The sequence below is a fragment of the Pimephales promelas genome, chromosome 6 (genome assembly GCF_988280905.1).
Source record: "Pimephales promelas chromosome 6, fPimPro1.hap1.1, whole genome shotgun sequence".
Lineage (NCBI taxonomy): Eukaryota > Metazoa > Chordata > Actinopteri > Cypriniformes > Leuciscidae > Pimephales > Pimephales promelas.
The window spans coordinates 247,501-269,971 of record NC_142774.1 but is presented as its reverse complement, the minus strand read 5'-3'; the positions used below and the strand labels follow the sequence as shown (position 1 = coordinate 269,971).

General features: G+C 47.7%; 2 protein-coding genes across 4 annotated transcripts in view; both read left to right on the top strand.

Annotated features, from left to right (window-relative positions):
• The first annotated feature begins 261 nt into the window (after positions 1-261).
• Positions 262-9,597, top strand: zbtb45 (zinc finger and BTB domain containing 45). 2 transcript variants are annotated; one of them, XM_039682051.2, is made up of 6 exons: positions 346-731; positions 2,291-3,189; positions 3,257-3,376; positions 3,507-3,653; positions 5,753-6,017; positions 6,468-9,597. In XM_039682051.2, the coding sequence occupies exons 2-6, from the start codon at positions 2,317-2,319 to the stop codon at positions 6,794-6,796; spliced, it is 1,734 nt and encodes a 577-aa protein (XP_039537985.2). In that variant the 5' UTR covers positions 346-731; positions 2,291-2,316; the 3' UTR covers positions 6,797-9,597. The 2 variants fall into 2 exon arrangements, with proteins under 2 accessions (XP_088987997.1, XP_039537985.2); XM_089131871.1 differs by lacking the exon at positions 3,507-3,653 and having other exon boundaries at positions 262-731.
• A 574-nt stretch (positions 9,598-10,171) lies between these two features.
• The window catches only part of LOC120486181 (acyl-CoA dehydrogenase family member 11), a 17,267-nt gene continuing 4,967 nt past the window's right edge, over positions 10,172-22,471 (top strand). Inside the window, exons 1-9 of one of the 2 annotated variants that reach the window (XM_039682042.2) lie at positions 10,172-10,307; positions 10,940-11,404; positions 11,977-12,076; positions 15,796-15,907; positions 16,004-16,146; positions 18,708-18,857; positions 18,931-19,025; positions 19,117-19,216; positions 19,288-19,428. In XM_039682042.2, the coding sequence (XP_039537976.2) occupies positions 10,947-11,404; positions 11,977-12,076; positions 15,796-15,907; positions 16,004-16,146; positions 18,708-18,857; positions 18,931-19,025; positions 19,117-19,216; positions 19,288-19,428 (1,299 nt within the window). In that variant the 5' untranslated portion in view covers positions 10,172-10,307; positions 10,940-10,946. Of the gene's footprint in view, positions 10,312-10,939; positions 11,405-11,976; positions 12,077-15,795; positions 15,908-16,003; positions 16,147-18,707; positions 18,858-18,930; positions 19,026-19,116; positions 19,217-19,287; positions 19,429-22,471 lie in introns of both variants that reach the window. The other variant, XM_039682041.2, reaches the window with a different exon arrangement.

Below are 22,471 nucleotides of genomic sequence, written 5' to 3'. Positions count from 1 at the left end.
TATGTTAATAGTTATTAAACTTTTAGCGTTAAAAACATTTATTTTTAGAAAATTAAACATCTGTGTGGAAAAATGGTCTTTACGCTTTCTTTTAAGGGGAAAGAAAAATCGAAAATATGTTAGGAATATTTTTCGACAGTCTGGGACTTTTATTTTGACGGGCTGCTATATGATATTGGAAGCTTTTATTTTGACGGGCTGCTATATGATATTCGAGGCTTTTATTTTGACGGGCTGCTATATGATATTGGAGGCTTTTATTTTGACGGGCTGCTATATGATATTGGAGGCTTTTATTTTGACGGGCTGCTATATGATATTGGAGGCTTTTATTTTGACGGGCTGCTATATGATATTGGAGGCTTTTATTTTGACGGGCTGCTATATGATATTGGAGGCTTTTATTTTGACGGGCTGCTATATGATATTGGAGGCTTTTATTTTGACGGGCTGCTATATGATATTCGAGGCTTTTATTTTGACGGGCTGCTATATGATATTCGAGGCTTTTATTTTGACGGGCTGCTATATGATATTCGAGGCTTTTATTTTGACGGGCTGCTATATGATATTCGAGGCTTTTATTTTGACGGGCTGCTCGCGGATATCAGGGCCCGTGAGCGCAGAGAAGGTTCGGTCCGTCGCGAATCTTCGCAAATAAAATCGAGATCGATATAAAAGCAGTAATGATCGCGCAGCAGCGTGTTAGTGCACTTTAAACACATCTGCAGGTGAGCGTGTGACCGTCCGTATTAGCTCTATAGATGTCAGTGTAAAAAAAAAAAACATGCAGAGCAGAAGAGCATAATGATTCATTCTGCATTAATATAGTGTTAATTACATGTGACAGCCTGTAGACATTGAGTTTCAGTCACACGAGTTTAAATTATAAGTGATCCTGAAGATGTGTGTTTGTGTGTGTGGGTCAAGTCACCTTTATTTAAATGGCGCTTTATACAACAAATTGTGTGTGTGTTTATATAATTTGTGTTTAGACAAGTAGAAGAGAAGTAGCTCCGGCTAATGTTCTTCCGCGAGACGCATGCAGTTCTGTTGATTAACGAGTGGCTGCAGCTTTATTTTATATACAGTATTATCAGGGTTTGAAATTAACTTTCTCACTCACCGGCCTATTTAGTTTGGCTACTAAATTTTTAAGTTACTGGCCATATATATATATATATATATATATATATATATATTATACAATTTGGATTTCTTATTTAAACAAAATCAATGCCTTCCTCTTTCATCCTCATGCTTATTAGGTGGACAGATCAATACAGTACAAAGAACATGAAAACAAAAAAACATTTTTTAGTGCAAATGAACAAACGCGCTGTTATTTGTTGCGTAGTGACGTGTGTTTAAGTAAGTTAGATATGCGCTGATTCTGTGCAATACGCTGTATTTAAAGGGGTGGTTGATTATGATTTCACTTTTTAAACTTTAGTTAATGTTGTTGTTTGAGCATAAACGACATTTTCAAATTTCAAAGCAAAAGGAGATATTTTCTTTTACAGAAATAACTTTTTAAGGACTATAAAACACAGCTGGTACAGACTAAACAAGCTTCTTCATGGGTTAGTGACATCACAAACCCAAAATTTACATAAACCCTGCCTCGCAACAAAGGGCTCTATAGACCTTATGTAGCCCCGCCCCTTTTCAGCTCTGCGCTCGTTGTCTTTTGACTTCCGGTCTGTATTTTGACAGCGATCTTGCATAGGTGTGAATGAACTGCTCGTAAAAAATTTCCCAGTCGACATTTGTTAAGACATCTGCTTTACAATGCTTATGATAAACATTACAATGCTCAGGATAACTTTTGTTAACTCTACAATAAGTAAATCCACTTCACCAGCTAATTACTCCTCGACAGCGATGCCATAGAAATATACAGAGCGACCGCGAAACCGGAAGTTCAAAGACAATATTCTAAAGATGACGGCGCCCACGTTTCTCTGGTGCATAAGGGCTATATGGCTCTGCTAAGCAGCAGCCCTTGAAGCTCCGCCCCCTGTGCCAGGAGCAGCAGCTCATTTGCATTTAAAGAGCCCACTCACAAAACGATGCATTTTTGCTCACCCTCAAAAAAAGGCTAATTTTCAACATGCTATAAAAATGATCTGTCAACAAGAGTGTGGAGGTCGAGAACGCAAGCCTTGAAAAATGTAGTTGGTTTTTACCCGCATCTGGTCTTAATTTCAAACCCTGTATATACCCCCATAATATATAATATAATATATTATGTTTGAATGTGTTATTGGTGTTACTTGAATGTTTTCAGAGCGTCACAGTGAGTCGGGTCGGGTCATGGCGTCGGGTCCAGAGGCCGTCCACTACATCCACCTCCACAACTCCAGCCAGTCGGTTCTGGAAGCCCTGAGATCCCAGCGGCGCAAAGGCCTGTTCTGCGACGTCACGGTGCGCATCCACGACGCCTCGCTGCGGGCCCACGCCTGCGTGCTAGCGGCCGGGAGCCCCTTCTTCCAGGACAAGCTCCTGCTGGGCCACTCGGAGATCTCGGTGCCGCCGCTGGTGCCGGCGGATACGGTGCGGCAGCTTGTGGACTTCATGTACAGCGGCTCGCTAGTCGTGCTACACTCGCAGGCTCTCTGCATCCTCACCGCCGCTTCCATCCTGCAGATCAAGACCGTCATCGACGAGTGCACGCAGATCATCTCGCAGCGCCGTGGAGGCGGTGCCCCTGGTGGAGGGGCGGGGCCTAAGCAGGAGGAGGGTGGGGCCGACGGGAAGGGGCGTGAGAGCGCGGCGCTGACGGGCTACAGCTACGACTGCGCATCGGACATGGCGGCCGCTCTGGGAGGCGGAGCTCAAGCGGAGAGTGGCGGGCTTGAAGGGGGCGGAGTCGGCGCTCTAATGCCCCTCAGTGAGTTAGGAGGCGGGGCTATGTGTCGAGGGGAGGGGCTCGGTGTTGAAGGGGGTGGGGCCATGCTGAAGCCCTCGAGCTGCTCGCAGGAGATCAGCTACATGTTGAGCGCGGAGCGCGGTGCGGCGAACGAACGCGTGCCGATGGCGGAGGAGTACGGCGGTGTGGCAGAGCAGCTGGTGAGCGGGGTGGAGCGATTCAGCGAAGACGACGAGAGAGACACGCACGACGAAGACAGAGACAGAGACAGACAGACTGCGCACACGCGCAAACAGAGGCAGCCGCTGAGACTGCAGGTAATGCTACGCTCACATTTGTCAAACAGAGATTAGCATTAGCTGTGATGCGTGTGTGTTGGTGCAGGTGCTGGGTGGCGAACAGGTGGTGGTGAAGAACGAGGGCGTGCAGGAAGGGGAGGGGCTGTTTGAGATGGACGAGAGAGGAAACGCATCACATGGCTCACACCAGCCCAGCTACGCACAGGTAACACACACACACACACACACACACACACACACAGAGTGACACGCGGCTCACATCAGCCCAGGTACAAACAGGTAACACACACACACTTTCACACATGCGGCAGAAAACGAGTGTGTTTGTGTTTCAGGGCGGGTTCTACGAGGACTCTGGAGTGTTCCCGGGCGGCTTCTGGTCTCAGGCGGATCAGCAGGCGTCTCTGGGCTCGAACCCGCGCAGCCGTGTCAACAAACCACTCTCGCCGCCGCAGCCAGCCTCGCAGAACCTCGGCAGCCAGGTCTGACCCGCCGCTACAGTCGTGTGTAACGCTCGTTCTCTCTGCGGGATTACCTGCTGAAGCACATGGTGGTGCACACGGGTGTGCGGGCCTTCCAGTGCCCCGTCTGCAGCAAACGCTTCACGCAGAAGAGCTCGCTGAACGTGCACATGCGCACACACCGCGTGGAGCGCGCCTTCACCGCCGCTACAGTCGTGTGTATCACGTAAAACGCTCCTGACCCGCCGCTACAGTCGTGTGTAACGCGTAAAACGCTCCTGACCCGCCGCTACAGTCGTGTGTAACGCGTAACACGCTCCTGACCCGCCGCTACAGTCGTGTGTATCGCGTAAAACGCTCCTGACCCGCCGCTACAGTCGTGTGTAACGCGTAACACGCTCCTGACCCGCCGCTACAGTCGTGTGTATCACGTAAAACGCTCCTGACCCGCCGCTACAGTCGTGTGTAACGCGTAAAACGCTCCTGACCCGCCGCTACAGTCGTGTGTATCGCGTAAAACGCTCCTGACCCGCCGCTACAGTCGTGTGTATCGCGTAAAACGCTCCTGACCCGCCGCTACAGTCGTGTGTAACGCGTAACACGCTCCTGACCCGCCGCTACAGTCGTGTGTATCGCGTAAAACGCTCCTGACCCGCCGCTACAGTCGTGTGTAACGCGTAACACGCTCCTGACCCGCCGCTACAGTCGTGTGTAACGCGTAAAACGCTCCTGACCCGCCGCTACAGTCGTGTGTAACGCGTAAAACGCTCCTGACCCGCCGCTACAGTCGTGTGTAACGCGTAACACGCTCCCGACCCGCCGCTACAGTCGTGTGTAACGCGTAACACGCTCCCGACCCGCCGCTACAGTCGTGTGTATCGCGTAACATGCTCCTGACCCGCCGCTACAGTCGTGTGTATAGCGTAAAACGCTCCTGACCCGCCGCTACAGTCGTGTGTATCGCGTAAAACGCTCCTGACCCGCCGCTACAGTCGTGTGTATCGCGTAACATGCTCCTGACCCGCCGCTACAGTCGTGTGTATCGCGTAAAACGCTCCTGACCCGCCGCTACAGTCGTGTGTATCGCGTAAAACGCTCCTGACCCGCCGCTACAGTCGTGTGTATCGCGTAAAACGCTCCTGACCCGCCGCTACAGTCGTGTGTATCGCGTAAAACGCTCCTGACCCGCCGCTACAGTCGTGTGTATCGCGTAAAACGCTCCTGACCCGCCGTTACAGTCGTGTGTATCGCGTAAAACGCTCCTGACCCGCCGCTACAGTCGTGTGTATCGCGTAAAACGCTCCCGACCCGCCGCTACAGTCGTGTGTAACGCGTAACACGCTCCTGACCCGCCGCTACAGTCGTGTGTAACGCGTAAAACGCTCCTGACCCGCCGCTACAGTCGTGTGTATCGCGTAAAACGCTCCCGACCCGCCGCTACAGTCGTGTGTAACGCGTAACACGCTCCTGACCCGCCGCTACAGTCGTGTGTATCGCGTAACATGCTCCTGACCCGCCGCTACAGTCGTGTGTATCGCGTAAAACGCTCCCGACCCGCCGCTACAGTCGTGTGTAACGCGTAAAACGCTCCTGACCCGCCGCTACAGTCGTGTGTATCGCGTAACATGCTCCTGACCCGCCGCTACAGTCGTGTGTATCGCGTAAAACGCTCCTGACCCGCCGCTACAGTCGTGTGTATCGCGTAAAACGCTCCTGACCCGCCGCTACAGTCGTGTGTATCGCGTAACATGCTCCTGACCCGCCGCTACAGTCGTGTGTAACGCGTAACACGCTCCCGACCCGCCGCTACAGTCGTGTGTATCGCGTAAAACGCTCCTGACCCGCCGCTACAGTCGTGTGTATCGCGTAAAACGCTCCTGACCCGCCGCTACAGTCGTGTGTATCGCGTAAAACGCTCCTGACCCGCCGCTACAGTCGTGTGTAACGCGTAACACGCTCCTGACCCGCCGCTACAGTCGTGTGTATCGCGTAAAACGCTCCTGACCCGCCGCTACAGTCGTGTGTAACGCGTAAAACGCTCCTGACCCGCCGCTACAGTCGTGTGTAACGCGTAACACGCTCCTGGCCTGCTTTGCTAACGCATATCTCTCTGTCCTCAGATGCTGTTCCAGTTTCCTGCCAGTGAATCACAGAGCCAGTCCTTTTTCGTGGGCGGACCCATGGTGATCGACGGCTTGGCTGATTCGTGCCAGCAGGCCCCGCCCCCTGCTCCTCTGACCCCGGCTCCGCCCCCCTCCACCCCAGCGTGCATTGCAGGTCCGAGCTTTGCACCACAGGGCTCCGAGACGTCCTTTGACTGCAGCCACTGCGGGAAGTCTCTGCGCTCCCGCAAGAACTACAGCAAACACATGTTCATACACTCTGGTATGTGCAAGAACTACAGCAAACACATGTTCATACACTCTGGTATGTGCAAGAACTACAGCAAACACATTCAGAATAATGTTTTTCCAGCTGTTGAACGATAAAACATTGACAGCCAATCAAAATCCATCCTGCTTTAACAAGCTCTAGCATTTAAAGCAACAGACGAGAACATTTTTGTTGATGAAATAGAGCAAATTCTGACAGTGCTGTTCTGTTTTCAAAATCCATTGTTATGAGTTTACACTGAGGGTGCGCCCTATAGGACCGGGCCTGATCGGGTCAGTGTCTTTCACAGTCGCATGCAGTCATTTCAGTCGACTGTAGAGCCCTGTATACATATAAACACTTGTAGACCACTTAACAGAGTGATTGCTATCAGGATGATGCATTCAACCAGCATAATGTGTCTGTGTGTGTGTGTGTGTGTGTGTGTGTGTGTATGTGCAGGCCAGAAGCCACACCAGTGCAGCATCTGCTGGCGCTCCTTCTCTCTGCGGGACTACCTGCTGAAGCACATGGTGGTGCACACGGGTGTGCGGGCCTTCCAGTGCTCCGTCTGCAGCAAACGCTTCACGCAGAAGAGCTCGCTGAACGTGCACATGCGCACACACCGCGTGGAGCGCACCTTCACCTGCGCCGTGTGCCAGCGCGCCTTCACCCACCGCACGCTGCTGGAGAGACACGCCCTGCAGCACCAGCACACCCCCAGCAAACCCAGCAATCACAGCAGCCACCTGGAGCAGGGCGGGGCCAGCGGGCCGGGCGGAGCCTCCTAGACCGCTTTAGCGGGATCTTCACCCAAACATGAAGATCAGCCGAGATTTACTCTCCCTCAAGCCATCCGAGGTGTGTATGCCACTCTTCTCTCAGACAAATACAGTCAGAGTTATGTCCTGGATCTTCCAAGCTTTATAATGGCAATGAATGGCTGTAGTGCATCTGTCCATCATAAAAGTGCATCTGTCCATCAAAAAAGTGAATCTGTCCATCATAAAAGTGCATCTGTCCATCATAAAAGTGCATCTGTCCATCATAAAAGTGCATCTGTCCATCATAAAAGTGCATCCGTCCATCATAAAAGTGCATCCGTCCATCATAAAAGTGCATCTGTCCATCATAAAAGTGCATCTATCCATCATAAAAGTGCATCTATCCATCATAAAAGTGCATCTGTCCATCATAAAAGTGCATCCGTCCATCATAAAAGTGCATCTGTCCATCATAAAAGTGCATCTATCCATCATAAAAGTGCATCTATCCATCATAAAAGTGCATCTGTCCATGATAAAAGTGCATCAGTCCATCATAAAAGTGCATCTATCCATCATAAAAGTGCATCTGTCCATCATAAAAGTGCATCTGTCCATCATAAAAGTGCATCTATCCATCATAAAAGTCCATCTATCCATCATAAAAGTGCATCTATCCATCATAAAAGTGCATCTATCCATCATAAAAGTCCATCTATCCATCATAAAAGTGCATCTGTCCATCATAAAAGTGCATCTATCCATCATAAAAGTGCATCTGTCCATCATAAAAGTGCATCTATCCATCATAAAAGTCCATCTATCCATCATAAAAGTGCATCTATCCATCATAAAAGTGCATCTGTCCATCATAAAAGTGCATCTATCCATCATAAAAGTGCATCTATCCATCATAAAAGAGCATCTATCCATCATAGAAGTCCATCTGTCCATCATAAAAGTGCATCTGTTAGGTTAAAACAGTCATTATAACAATTTTATGTTTACCCTTCTGAAATAAGTTCATACAGACCTCTGGACTGAACGGACTCTTCGCTAAACTCATAAAATCACAAAAGTGCATCTGTCCATCATAAAAGTGCATCTGTCCATCATAAAAGTGCATCTATCCATCATAAAAGTGCATCTATCCATCATAAAAGTGCATCTGTCCATCATAAAAGTGCATCTGTCCATCATAAAAGTGCATCTATCCATCATAAAAGTGCATCTGTCCATCATAAAAGTCCATCTATCCATCATAAAAGTGCATCTATCCATCATAAAAGTGCATCTGTCCATCATAAAAGTGCATCTGTCCATCATAAAAGTGCATCTATCCATCATAAAAGTGCATCTGTCCATCATAAAAGTCCATCTATCCATCATAAAAGTGCATCTATCCATCATAAAAGTGCATCTATCCATCATAAAAGTGCATCTGTCCATCATAAAAGTGCATCTGTCCATCATAAAAGTGCATCTATCCATCATAAAAGTGCATCTGTCCATCATAAAAGTGCATCTATCCATCATAAAAGTGCATCTATCCATCATAAAAGTGCATCTGTCCATCATAAAAGTGCATCTGTCCATCATAAAAGTGCATCTGTCCATCATAAAAGTGCATCTATCCATCATAAAAGTGCATCTGTCCATCATTAAAGTGCTCCACAGCCTGTTGAGGGTTAATAAAGGTCTTCTGAAGTGAAGCAATGTGTTTGTGTAAAAAAAATAAAAACATATTTAAAACTTCATTGACTAAAGTAGCCATTATAAAGTTGGAAGAGCCAGGACATTGTTTAATATAACACGGATTGAGTTCGTCTGAGAGAAGAGTGTCACACACACCTAGGATGACTTGAGGAAGAGTAAATCAGGGGCTGATCTTCATGTTTGGTTGAACGATCCCTTTAACTCGCTCGCTCGCTCACTCCTCACACTCACCAACAACCCAGAAACCTCATGAAACACACAAACCTCATGGAGTGACTCACACTAAACGCAGTCCTGCGCGACGACGGGACTCTGGCGCCTGTTTCAGTGTTTTACGTCTTTAATCTGTTTCTTACGTGTTTTCATGGACTCATCAGAAACCACAATGACCTCAGGACCTGAAGACACTTCAGAGCAGATTTATTACCTCCATTTTTTTATTTCAACATCAACCTCCATTTTTAAATTTTTTTATCAAGTATATGCTAAAATGCTATTTTTATGGTGATATGATATGTTTGGCTTCTATGCTGCGGGATCGTGGGATCTCATTACTCTACTCGCTTCGGCTCTGGTATCTAGCATGTGCTCGCTTTACGCTGCATGAGTCTGCATTAAATGCATTGTGACGTTCCACCGCCTGCGACTCCTTTCTTTATCGCCAGATCGCGTGTGTCACGACAGGCAGGAACGGGATCCTCGAAGACTGGCTGGAGATCGAATCAGGCCGCTGTTGGAAGACCTACCCAGATAGCACACGTACGTCTGCAAGATGTCTGTTAAAGATCACTTCATCTGGAGCATCTGCTGTTTACTAACATCTGATAGACCTCGTTAAGATGTCAGTTTAACATACATTCTAAATTATTACATCTTCTGAACGTCTATTTAACATCTGACAGGAGACGTCCTATAGACGTATTGCAGATGAGCAAACACTAAAAAATACATCTTCCAGATGTAAACGCACACATCAAATAGACGTCTCTGTGATGTACGTGTGCTATCTGGTGTTGTGTCTAACTTATTCTGCAAATAGCTGTAAATAATGATGTATGAAAGCTTGTTTACGCATTATTAAAAAATAAAATAAAGTCAATTTCTTTCTCAGATTTCAGTTTTTATTGCTCAATTCTGACTTCTTACAGCTCAGAATAAAAAAAGTCTGAATTGTAAGATAAAAAGTAAAATTACATTTTTTTGTTTTATTTTACTCCGTGGCGAAAACGAGCCCAATTCTGGACATATGATTCCTGCAGTCTTTTCGCATGTCTGATTCCACGAAGAACCATATCATCCATGGAATCGATACACAAATGATTCTTTGAGGTTCATTAAACAAATAAAACAAGGTTTTAGCAATCTTCCGCTTCAGAATCTGAATCGAGATTAATCTCTTTTCATTTACAATATGTCTGCACTCAATTAGTAAGCAGGACTATTCCTCTGATTTAATCTACTACTTTATTTCAGTTAGGTTAAAAGAGTCATTATAACAATGTTATATTTTATGTTTACCCTTCTGAAATAAGTTCATACAGACCTCTGGACTGAACGGACTCTTCGCTAAACTTCACTTTCATTAAACGGATAAAGAACATGAGCTGTCATGTCTGTGGTTTGTGTCGACTGCGCCTGCAGTAAATCAACAGCGCATGCGCCGTTACTCGCGTCTAAAAGAATCGACTCCTTTGGCCAATCTCTGTGGATTCAGTCGCCAGTCTCCTTTGGATAGAATCGCCTCCTTGAATGAATCAGACTTGAGTCACTCAGTCCAGTCTTCTTCAGTGTTTGTGCAGCTTGGAAACTCGGAACGCGAACGGTCGGTGAGCTGCTCAAATCTGCCAAAAATAACAGAAACAGAGCTTATAATCCGTTTAAATACAGCTCAAACTCTGCTCTGATGGCGCTGAGTGTATTTGGTGCTTGAGAGTTGCCTTTTCTCGGCGCTTTTGTGTGTGTTTTTAAAGTGATTTTGCTGTATAAAGAGCAGTTAGAGAAGTGACGGATGAACGTTCAGAGAAAGAGAACAGCTGAAGGCTTCATGTTAGTGGGTGAAAGTTCACAGCTTTACTTGCGCAATCAAATGATTCAATGAGTCGAACGAGCAAACAGTTTTAGAGGACTGAACATGTAAATAGTGTAGTAAATATATATTACATGACTAACAACAATAAATCTGATTTGAATCAAATACATATTACTAAAAGATGCTAAATGATTTCCAAATAATACGTTAAAATGGTGTAGTATGCAATTTAAATGATAAAAGCTGCCTTTTAAGTTTTAGGATGGATGATCATATTAAGACTGGAAACCCCTGATGTAGATGATGAGATGACCTTTGACCTGAGGGAACTAGGAAGAGTTGGTTGCCATTGTAATATATACTTGACCATTTCCTGAGAATGTTAATGTAGTTTGTGGACAGACAGTGTGTGTGTGTTTCTACAGCCTCAGCATGGCAGTTCGTGTGTGTTCCCGTGGTAACCGTGTGGCTCTGCACATGCTCAGTAGGAGCGTTTCCCACAGCAGTGTGTCGGTCGAGACCCTCAGTGAGCTGGAATCACACACACACACTCCGTTTTCCCGCTCTGCCATTGGTACGTTCTTCCAGGAGCGGCCCCTGCTCACCAACCCGTTTACCCAGGATGCACTGCTGCGAGCGTACCTGCAGCGCCACCTGCCCGAGCGGGAGGTGCAGGAGGAGCTGATGCGCTTCGGGGAGCGTGTGGTGTGTGAGGTGGAGGCTCTGGGCCGCCGGTGCGAGCTCAACCCGCCGGTCCTGCAGCGCTACGACCCCTGGGGCCGACGCCGCGACCGCATCCTCACCTGCGACGCCTGGGCTCACCTGAGGCGCATCTCCGCACACGAGGGCCTGGTGGCCGCCGGATACGAGCGCACCTACGGGGAGTGGAGGTCAGAGGTCACTCCATCCCTGCCTATGTTTACATGCACAACTCAGGTTTCATTCGGACTGAATTCATTGTGATTGATTAATCTGAACGTAGGGTTACACTAAACATGTGATTGGGTTGGTGTGTGTGTTTATATGTCACAAGCTTCAGGAGTAGATATTTTGACATGTGCACACTGCAGGAATATACAGAGTCTCCCGCATAATAACCTCATACACTGGTTCTTTATTTATTTTAAACAGCCGACTATAATCTTTATCGCTTTTTCTACATCATTGCACTATTTCTACATTGCGCTATTTCTACATTGCGCTATTTCTACATTGCGCTATTTCTACATTGCGCTATTTCTACATCATTGCACAAGAGCAGTTGCATTAGAAAAGGAATAAACCACTCCTTTCAATCCGATCGATTAAGGTGTTTACATAAAGGCTTTTCAGTCCGACTGAGCCGTCAATCCCATTACTGATTGATTATTTGGTTGCATATAAACATAGCTACTGAGTATTCCTCACATCCCACTGGCGGTTTCACTAGAGAGAGTGCTTGTGTGTGTGTGTGTGTGTGCAGTCGTGTGTATCAGATGAGTAAGATGTACCTGTTTGCTCCGTCGGCTGGACTCTACACCTGCCCGCTGGCCATGACGGACGGAGCTGCTAAAGTCATCGAGGTAAAGCACTCCATACTGTATACTACATAATGTTCAGAGTATCTGCACACCTGACCATTACACCAACAGGGACTGTCTTACGTGATCATTTATCCGATTACTAATGTGTGTGGCCTAATCCTGTGGAAGTAGATGCAAAGAGAGTATTTTAGATCTGAGCAGTGCTCTGTGGTGGCGATCTCTGAAACCCATCAGGAAGCAGTTTTACGCCATAGTGTGCGAACCCTTCCTCGCCGTAGGCACCTTCATGAGTGCTGGAGTCTAGAGAGCCTGTTTTTCCTCGGGTTCGAGCAGAAGAGCAGAAACTCTCCTGAGTCGGATCTTGAAGCAGGGTCCTCCAGTCCCTGGGATGAGCTCTTTCGGTCTCGAGTACACGACATGAAGTGGGTTTTTCGCCCCAGTTTGTCGTAAGGCACCTTCGGGAGTGCTGGAGTTTTGAGATCCTGTGAAGACATTTGTTTCTGAGTGGTCGCAGCTGGTACTCAGCTGGCTCCCCTTGTTAGGCCTCCTCTCGCTCCAGAGGGTCGTCCTGCTGAGGCCTCCACTTCCTAGAGCTCCGCTTGGATAGCAGTATCAAGTATTAGGCTCCTTTGAGCCTCCTTGGTAAACAGTCCTGAGCGTAAAGCTTAGTTTGGCCTCCTCTCGCTTTAGAGATCTTGCTGAGGCCTCGGTTTTTATAGCTCCACTCAGACACTATCAGGTCGTTGGCTCTCTGCGAGCCTCCTTGTGATATTTTCTTATGCCGCTTTTCCATTATCAGTACCAGCTCGCTTTTCGCTTCATTTTCCATTGCAGACAGTGCAGCCACAAATAGTACCCGGTCGTCATAGCGACGCCTTTCGTTCCTCGTTGCCCTATCAATCTCTCGCTGGATCCTCTCTTTGGCAACCAAACAAAGGAAAGTCTGCACCTCCTCGTTTGACCACAGCGTATTCTTCTGAGTTGCCATAACAATATTAGTTAGTTTAGTAACTATCTTTGGCCAAACTATTTGAAAATAGCGGGGATATTCTGGATGCTCCATCCGAGTCGAGCTGGTACTGTGTAGTGGGAAAGCGCCATTAGTGTTGCTAGGCCTCCTCTGAGAGTTTTGAGAGTGGTTTTGAGACCTTCACTCGTCTATAGTGTCCCCTGAAGTGGCAGGCAAGATATTCCTTATCCTTGGTCATATTCCCTTGGATGTATTGGTTAGAATACCTGGCCCTGAGCTCTGCCCGCGGGTATGTAGGGAACTGGCCCTAGGGAACAGAGTCACGGCAGCAGCTGGTGTGTACCATCTAGGGCGGGGAGCGGTGACTCCGGACACAGCTCTGTGGAGTCGTTGACTTTGTCAGTGGTTACGGCTCTCACTCCTTCAGCATTCAGCCATTCAGCCTCCTTCAGCATTTGTTCCCGAAAGCATCCTAGGACGCAGTGCGACTTCCCGTTTGAAAGGGAACGTCTCAGTTACAAATGTAACCTTGGATCTTTGAGAAGGGGAATGAGAAGGTGCGTCCCATTGCCATGTTTTGGGTATGCATGCCCACGTCTCCTTCAGGCAAAATAAGTGACGTCATTGGCTGTCGCCGGGCAATGTTATTGTACGTGCTTCAGATACCTGTCACCCTGTTCCCCAAAGTGGCCTAGTGTGAGTTCCCCTTCTCATGGTACCTGGGTTACAATTGTAACCGAGACATTTTCCAGATGTTTCATTTTCAGTTATTTTGTTGTGTTTTTGTCATTTTTTTACGTAATGCTTTTTAGGTTTAATTTATTTTTATTCTGCTCAAGTTTTAAGAACTGTTGAACTGAGAAATCACCTAATGAAGATGGAGAATGAGACACTAGCCGCGTTTCCACTGCCGGGCTAGGGCTGGGCCAGAGCTAACAGCGAGCCGGGCCGAGCTAGTGGCCTCGGGCCTCAAGCACCGGGCTTGCGTTTCCACTGCCGGGCCAGTAGCCCCACAGCGCTGCCCCAGACCCCACCCCTAACACGCCTTTCAGGATCAAACGTCATAAAACCCAACCCATTTCAGCGGGTATTATGAATTAATTTATTTTTTAAATTAGGAAGATAGCATGTATATTAACTCAACTGCCGTAGTGGCTGCAATAGTGTCCCGAGACCAGTACAGGCGATTCTCCATTTCAAGCAGCGATTTTTTGCGCGATATAACAAGTAGGGCTGCGGGCACGTTTTCAAGTTATTCATTAATCGTACGTTAACCGAGGCCCATCGGTTAATACTCGGTGCATAGTGTGCGCGCCGCAACCTCGAGATACAGATTTTTTAACACCTTTAATAACTGATTGGACCCCATTTGAAACGAAATTAATTTATAGAAATAAAACGCAGCAAGTACGGAGCAGTTAAAGCCGCATTTCCATCACCCTTCAAACTGAAATTGCCAATTGAAAATAAGCAAAACGTCCATTTCACAAAAACTCCGTGTCTGCAAATAATAATAATAATAATAACCATCATCATCATTATTGTAACATTTTATTAGGCTGCATGTAGAAGACGCCTTTATCCAAAAAAGGAACAGAGCACAAATAAACACAATATTTTTGACAAATATCAGCGCATATCCAGTGTGTGTGGAGCACGCACTGATGGCTGCGAGACGCCCATGTGAACAGTTTCATTGCATTTCTTTCAGTGGAAACAACTTAAAATACTCTTTAATTTCTGGTCATACAGAAAATAATAATACATTATTCGCAAATAAATTTATTTATAACAAGAAAACGTTGTGCTTTAACAATTAATCAAGACGCGCTTCATGATCTCCGTGAACTGAAGCGCGAGACCTGAAACAGCCACCGCATTCGAATTTGTTCGTTTTAAATTGGACATTTAAAGCTTTAGTCTACAGGGGTTGTAGATTAAAGCTTTAAATGTCCAATTTAAAAAGAACAAATTCGAATCGAAAGCCAATATCTTCTAGGCTATGTTTATGTAGCTTAATTTCTCTCTAAATGTGCATCCGAAGATGGAGATATGTTTTTAGCCGAAAATCATTTAGAAAACAATACTTTATTAATAAACAATTAATGCCTCGTTATTTTATATTATTTTATTATCAGACACATTTATTATAGCCTATAAATCACCCATAAATCCCCTTTCTGTACGGCTCTTCTCATTCAGCACTGCGGGGAAAATATCATTTCCAGGTTCTAATTTGGCCTCAGAAAACCAGTAAAATATATATTTTTTTCATATTAATTTGTCAAATATTTTAAATGTTTAAGGGGCAAAAAAATCAAACAAATATCTGAAAATTCGTCGATATGTAGCTATATATAGCCTATATATTGTTGCGCAGCATTTGGCATAGGCCTACAGTTCAAATTAAAATGTTATGCAATTTTAAACGGTTATCGGTTAAACATGGACACCATGTGCATCTTGCTTCAGATCATAACGTTCCATAACACCGATAAACTCGGCCTTTTACCTTGAGCACGCCTCTAGCCCGAGCTGGCCCCCTCTGGCCCAAGGTATTCGACGGGCCAGAAATCCTGGCCGTTGGCCCTGAGGAAGCCCCGATCAAGCCCCGGAAGTGACAGTGGAAACGCGACTGGCCCTGGCACGCACTAGCACGGCCCGGCCCTGGCCCGGCAGTGGAAACGCGGCTACTGATGTTCTCAGCACCGTCAAAATAAAAGTCCTACTTCTGACACATCAGTCCTGTCTATGAGATGAGCGTGTGTGTGTGTGTGTGTGTGTGTAGACTTTAGGTATGCCGAACAGAAAAGCATTTGAGCGTCTGACCGTACGTGATGACAAGAGATTCTGGACGTCAGGACAGTGGATGACCGAGAGGAGAGGAGGATCTGACGTCTGTGAGACACTCACTCACTCTCACACACACACACACACACACACATTTGTGATACAGTCACTCATCAGTCTCTGATGTGATGCTGTTGTTGTCATAGCGAGCGGTACGGAGACGGTTGCCAAGCGACAGCAGGACGGATGGTTCAAGCTGTATGGTTTTAAATGGTTCACGTCGGCGACGGATGCTGATATGACACTCACGCTGGCCCGTGTCACAGATGAACATGGACACACTACACCGGTACCAACACACACATAAACAAACATGTGTGACTGACAGATTTCAGTTCAATGTTGTTTATGTGTTTGGCTCAAACAATGTCAGCAGCTTTGTCAAAAAACCCTTTTAAAAGAACCATAAACGAGAAATGGATAAATGTTTAAATGCATATCGCTGCTTTATACTTTTATAGGTTTATAGTATTTGTGTTATAATAACACATTACTATACTACACATTATAATAACATTAATATATTGATTGTACAAATTAAAGAATATTGACGCTAATTTCCAAGTATTGGAATCTTTGAATTCAGGTGTTCAAATCACTTCCATGGCCACAGCTGTATAAATAAGCATGGTATGCAGTGGCGTAAAGCATGGGATGCAGTGGTTTATAGCGTGGGATGCAGTGGAGTAAAGCGTGGGGTGCAGTGGAGTAAAGCGTGGGATGCAGTGGAGTAAAGCGTGGGATGCACTGGTGTAAAGCGTGGGGTGCAGTGGTGTAAAGCGTGGGGTGCAGTGGTGTAAAGCGTGGGGTGCAGTGGTGTAAAGCGTGGGGTGCAGTGGCGTAAAGCATGGGATGCAGTGGCGTAAAGCATGGGATGCAGTGGTTTAAAGTGTGGGGTGCAGTGGTGTAAAGCATGGGATGCAGTGGTTTATAGCGTGGGATGCAGTGGAGTAAAGCGTGGGGTGCAGTGGTGTAAAGCGTGGGGTGCAGTGGAGTAAAGCGTGGGGTGCTGTGGTGTAAAGCGTGGGGTGCAGTGGTGTAAAGCGTGGGATGCAGTGGAGTAAAGCGTGGGGTGCAGTGGTGTAAAGCGTGGGGTGCAGTGGTGTAAAGCGTGGGGTGCAGTGGTGTAAAGCGTGGGGTGCAGTGGTGTAAAGCGTGGGGTGCAGTGGTGTAAAGCGTGGGGTGCAGTGGAGTAAAGCGTGGGGTGCAGTGGAGTAAAGCGTGGGATGCAGTGGTGTAAAGCGTGGGATGCAGTGGTGTAAAGCGTGGGTGCAGTGGAGTAAAGCGTGGGGTGCAGTGGTGTAAAGCGTGGGATGCAGTGGTGTAAAGCATGGGGTGCAGTGGTGTAAAGCGTGGGATGCAGTGGTGTAAAGCGTGGGGTGCAGTGGAGTAAAGCGTGGGGTGCAGTGGTGTAAAGCGTGGGGGGTGCAGTGGAGTAAAGCGTGGGGTGCAGTGGTGTAAAGCGTGGGGGGTGCAGTGGAGTAAAGCGTGGGGTGCAGTGGAGTAAAGCGTGGGGTGCAGTGGAGTAAAGCGTGGGGTGCAGTGGTGTAAAGCGTGGGGTGCAGTGGAGTAAAGCGTGAGGTGCAGTGGAGTAAAGCGTGGGGTGCAGTGGTGTAAAGCGTGGGGTGCAGTGGAGTAAAGCGTGGGATGCAGTGGTGTAAAGCGTGGGGTGCAGTGGAGTAAAGCGTGGGGTGCAGTGGTGTAAAGCGTGGGGTGCAGTGGTGTAAAGCGTGGGGTGCAGTGGTGTAAAGCGTGGGGTGCAGTGGTGTAAAGCGTGGGGGGCAGTGGAGTAAAGCGTGGGGGGCAGTGGAGTAAAGCGTGGGGTGCAGTGGTTTATAGCGTGGGGTGCAGTGGAGTAAAGCGTGGGGTGCAGTGGTGTAAAGCGTGGGGTGCAGTGGTTTATAGCGTGGGGTGCAGTGGAGTAAAGCGTGGGGTGCAGTGGAGTAAAGCGTGGGGTGCAGTGGAGTAAAGCATGGGGTGCAGTGGAGTAAAGCGTGGGGTGCAGTGGTGTAAAGCGTGGGATGCAGTGGAGTAAAGCGTGGGATGCAGTGGAGTAAAGCGTGGGGTGCAGTGGTGTAAAGCGTGGGATGCAGTGGTGTAAAGCGTGGGGTGCAGTGGTTTATAGCGTGGGGTGCAGTGGAGTAAAGCGTGGGGTGCAGTGGTGTAAAGCGTGGGGTGCAGTGGTGTAAAGCGTGGGGTGCAGTGGTGTAAAGCGTGGGATGCAGTGGTGTAAAGCGTGGGGTGCAGTGGTGTAAAGCGTGGGGTGCAGTGGTTTATAGCGTGGGGTGCAGTGGTGTAAAGCGTGGGGTGCAGTGGAGTAAAGCGTGAGGTGCAGTGGAGTAAAGCGTGGGGTGCAGTGGTGTAAAGCGTGGGGTGCAGTGGTGTAAAGCGTGGGATGCAGTGGTGTAAAGCGTGGGGTGCAGTGGTGTAAAGCGTGGGGTGCAGTGGTTTATAGCGTGGGGTGCAGTGGAGTAAAGCGTGGGGTGCAGTGGTTTATAGCGTGGGGTGCAGTGGTGTAAAGCGTGGGGTGCAGTGGAGTAAAGCGTGGGGTGCAGTGGTTTATAGCGTGGGGTGCAGTGGAGTAAAGCGTGGGGTGCAGTGGTGTAAAGCGTGGGGGGCAGTGGAGTAAAGCGTGGGGTGCAGTGGTTTATAGCGTGGGGTGCAGTGGAGTAAAGCGTGGGGTGCAGTGGAGTATAGCGTGGGGTGCAGTGGAGTAAAGTGGGGGATTAGGTGCAATAGCTTACTAAGACATTTTGGACAATTTCATGCTCCCAACTTTATATGAAGAGTTTAGGGATGTTTCTGTTCCAACATGACTGTCTCTCTCTCTGTGTGTGTATGTCTGTGTAGGGCAGCCGGGGTCTGTCTCTGTTCCTGGCGGAGGTGTGGGACTCTGACGGCTCGACTAACGGGATCGAGGTTCAGAGGCTGAAGGATAAACTGGGGACGCGGCAGGTGCCGACGGCAGAGCTGCTTCTGGATGGCATGAACGCGCGGCTGGTAAACCTCACTCACTCACTCACACACTCACTCTCTCTCACACACACACACACTCACTGTGGTCTCTCTTCAGCTGTCCGAGGAGGGGCGCGGCGTGGCCTCCATCGCCAACATGCTGACCATCACTCGCATCTACAACACTGTGTGTGCAGTGGCCGCCATGAGGAGGTGATTTTACCACACACTCCTCATCATCATACACACAGCAGAGACGACGTCAGTGAGTGAGTGTGTGTGTGTGTGTGTGTGTGTGTGTCAGGATTGTCCATCTGAGCAGGGAATACGCATGCAAGCGTTCAGTGTTTGGGAAGCTGCTGAAGGATCATGCGCTCCATGTGCAAACACTCAGCAGAATGGAGGTAAATACACACACACACACACACACGCTGTTTTCTGTAGTGCCACTCATGAAGTGTTTGTGTTTGTTCAGGTGGAGACTCGCGCTGCGTTTCTGCTGACAATGGAAGTGTGTCGACTGCTGGGTCGCGAGGAGAACCAGAGCGCCAGTGAGAGAGAAACACTCCTCCTGAGACTGATGACTCCTGTCGCCAAACTCTACACCGCTAAACAGGTGCACACACACACACACACACACACACACTCACACACACACACACTCACACACACACTCCTCCTGAGACTGATGACTCCTGTCGCCAAACTCTACACCGCTAAACAGGTGCACACACACACACACACACACACACACACACTCCTACTGAGACTGATGACTCCTGTCGCCAAACTCTACACCGCTAAACAGGTGCACACACACACACACACACACACACACACTCCTCCTGAGACTGATGTGCCCATTAGTTGCCTGTAGAGCAGTGTTTCCCAAACTTTTTTTCTGGCGACCCAAATTTTAAAGTCGATAAATCCTTGTGACCCAAAAAACATTAGGCCCATATAGTTCATATATCACGAAGAGAATTTATGCATTAACAAAATATGTATGACCATTTTTTAAGGTCATTTTTTAAGCTTCCAGTTAACTATTTAAAAGAGATACAGATATTTGACAAAGCACTTTTTTTGTTTAACCTGTTGTTGACAATATGCAGAGGTGAAATGAGAAAGAAAAAGTTGACAGGGCATCTCATTGTTTTCATATTCTCATAGTTACAGTGTACATAATTTACTATAATAATTATTATAGGCTTAAATTAAAATATTCTGACACTGAGACTTTGTAACCATGCATGGCTCACTACCACTGCATAAAAATGCCTAAACAGGCACAAAAAAAAAAAAAACTACACACACGATTAAATACATATTCCTCTACCCCCCTAATAAATCTAAGGCAATATAAATGACTATAACATAGCATTCAATATAAATATTCCACATTTATGCCCAAACCATGGTAAATTATTACATTCAGGCTATTACATGGTAAATGTTTGTAAGGGGGGTGATTAGGGCATTTAGTCTTCTAACTTTATTCATGTTTCTTCTATTTTTCTCATCAGTAGTGTTGGGAATGTTAAGACTGTTTCATCCGATTTAAAACTAGTTAAAATCATTGAGTGATGTGTGGTTTGTAAGAGAGAGGAGTACGTGTCCGACGCTTCTTAAAGGATGTCGCGCAACGTTGTTTAATAATAGTGTCCGGGACAGGGAGTAAACGCGACTCCTTTAAGCTTTGCGTTCCGTTATCCACTGGGCCGTGCTGCCTAGTTCAAAGTAAACTAGTGAAACGACTGAAACCAGCGCTATTTTGTTCTCTATTTGTTGTTACTTACCGAGAAACCGCTTCAGGTGAAAAAAATCCGAATCGTTTCAGACCGTTATGCACGCGCGTTTGGCCAATGGCCAATTCATGGAAAGGAAATAATCAAACCAACGAATGATTATTATCGCTGGTTCAGTCGACAGAAATACGGGACACACATAAAAACTGCTGAAATATTCGGACTGTAAACTTTTCTCTCAGGTCAGTCGGAGTGCTCATGGTACACACACAGTGCGTGCGTATAGTCATCCAGCTGCACGCGCCACTGCGTCCACGCGCATATACCAAATTTAGCCGCGCGGCACCACCAGAAAATAGGAGGAGAGGGAGGTTGGGGTGCCCTCGGCCGTATGGAGATGATTGGCGGGCCGCACTTGGCCCGCGGGCCGCCAATTGAATAGCCCATATCTAGAGAGTAGCCTACAACACACTGAAAAATAGTGCTCGACTTGGCGACCCAGACAAAATCTCCCGCGACCCACGTGTGGGTCGGGACCCCGACTTTGGGAATGACTGCTGTAGAGGACCTGGCGGGGCAGGCGGTGTTCAGGTGTGTGTATGGTGTGCCCGATCCAGCGCAGATGTGTTTTGGCCACAGCTGATCCACACAGATTGAGTCAGTGTTGCTGAGGATGACTATGGGGATTCGATCTTCCCAGGACAAGCTGAGGATCTTCTGTAGGCAGCGGATATGAAGGGCCTCTAGGTAAAGTGGTCCACTGTTTTCAGTTGAGCACCATTTATGTGAACATGGATGAGATGGGACATGACGTTGGTTTTTTGAATGTTGACCTGTTGGCCAAAGGATTGATACAGACTGGATGTTGAGGGCGTGCTGCACAGAGTCCGGGCTGTGGGCTAAGACGGACGGAGCATACTGAAGCTCACAGATTTGGCGGGTCTTTGTCTTTGAGCAGGCCTGGAGCCCACGGATGTTGAAAAGCTTTCCGTCAAGTCAGTATTCCACATGGACACCGTCTCCATGTCTCATGACACGGTGGAGGAGGCAGGTGATGGCAGAGAGGAGGATGTTAAAGAGCACCGGAGCCGAGACACAGCCTTGCTTCACCCCGACGGCTCTTCTCCATCAGCGGCTTTGGTGAGGTCGATGAAGGCTACGTAAAGGTCTTTGTGATGTTCTCGGCTCTTCTCCATCAGCTGCCTCAAGACAAAAACCATGTCTGTCGTGGATCTGGTCTTCCGGAAGCCACACAGCGTCCGAGATGTGCTCAACCAGACTGCTGAGCTTGGCTAGGACTAGAGAGATATCTCGCCGCTGAGGCCTTAGACTGCTCGGCCTCCGTTCTGCTTGTGAATGGCCCGATGTTAGCATCCTTCCAGTCCTGTGGGAGAGTCCCATGTTCCCAGATGTTTTGGATCAGAGGTGCAGAGCAGAGCATTTCAGACAGAGCTGGATAACTCATCCATTTAAAGCTCATCCCATGTTCTGCATGATCTTTTCACCAGATTCACTCAGAATTAACAGCTTCTTTAAAGTTTTGTCGTTTCGCCTGACCCATCTGTAGCTGTTCTGTCCTGCAAGGAGCGTGCGCATGGATGGGGATTAAGGTGCGTGTGCGCAGACAGTGGCTTGAGGGACCCATAAGGTCTTGGCCCGTCAGGAGGACTGCTGTGTGTTCGGGGTTTGCTCCCCTAGCCACGGTACCCTCCCGAGCTAACCCACGCCTGCGCCGCCATTGGGGTCAACAAACACACACACACACACACACACACACACGCACTCATGCACTCTCTCTCTCTCTCTCTCACACACACACACACACACACACAAGGGCAGTAGAGTCACACACACTCATGCACTCTCTCTCTCTCTCTCTCTCTCACACACACACACACACACAAGGGCAGT

Coding starts and splice junctions, on each gene's coding strand:
- zbtb45 (XM_039682051.2), top strand. CDS start 2,317: ATGGCGTCGGGTCCAGAGGCCGTCCACTACATCCACCTCCACAACTCC. Junction 3,377..3,506: donor ACCAGCCCAGCTACGCACAG/GTAACACACACA, acceptor TTTGTGTTTCAG/GGCGGGTTCTACGAGGACTC. Junction 6,018..6,467: donor ACACATGTTCATACACTCTG/GTATGTGCAAGA, acceptor GTGTATGTGCAG/GCCAGAAGCCACACCAGTGC.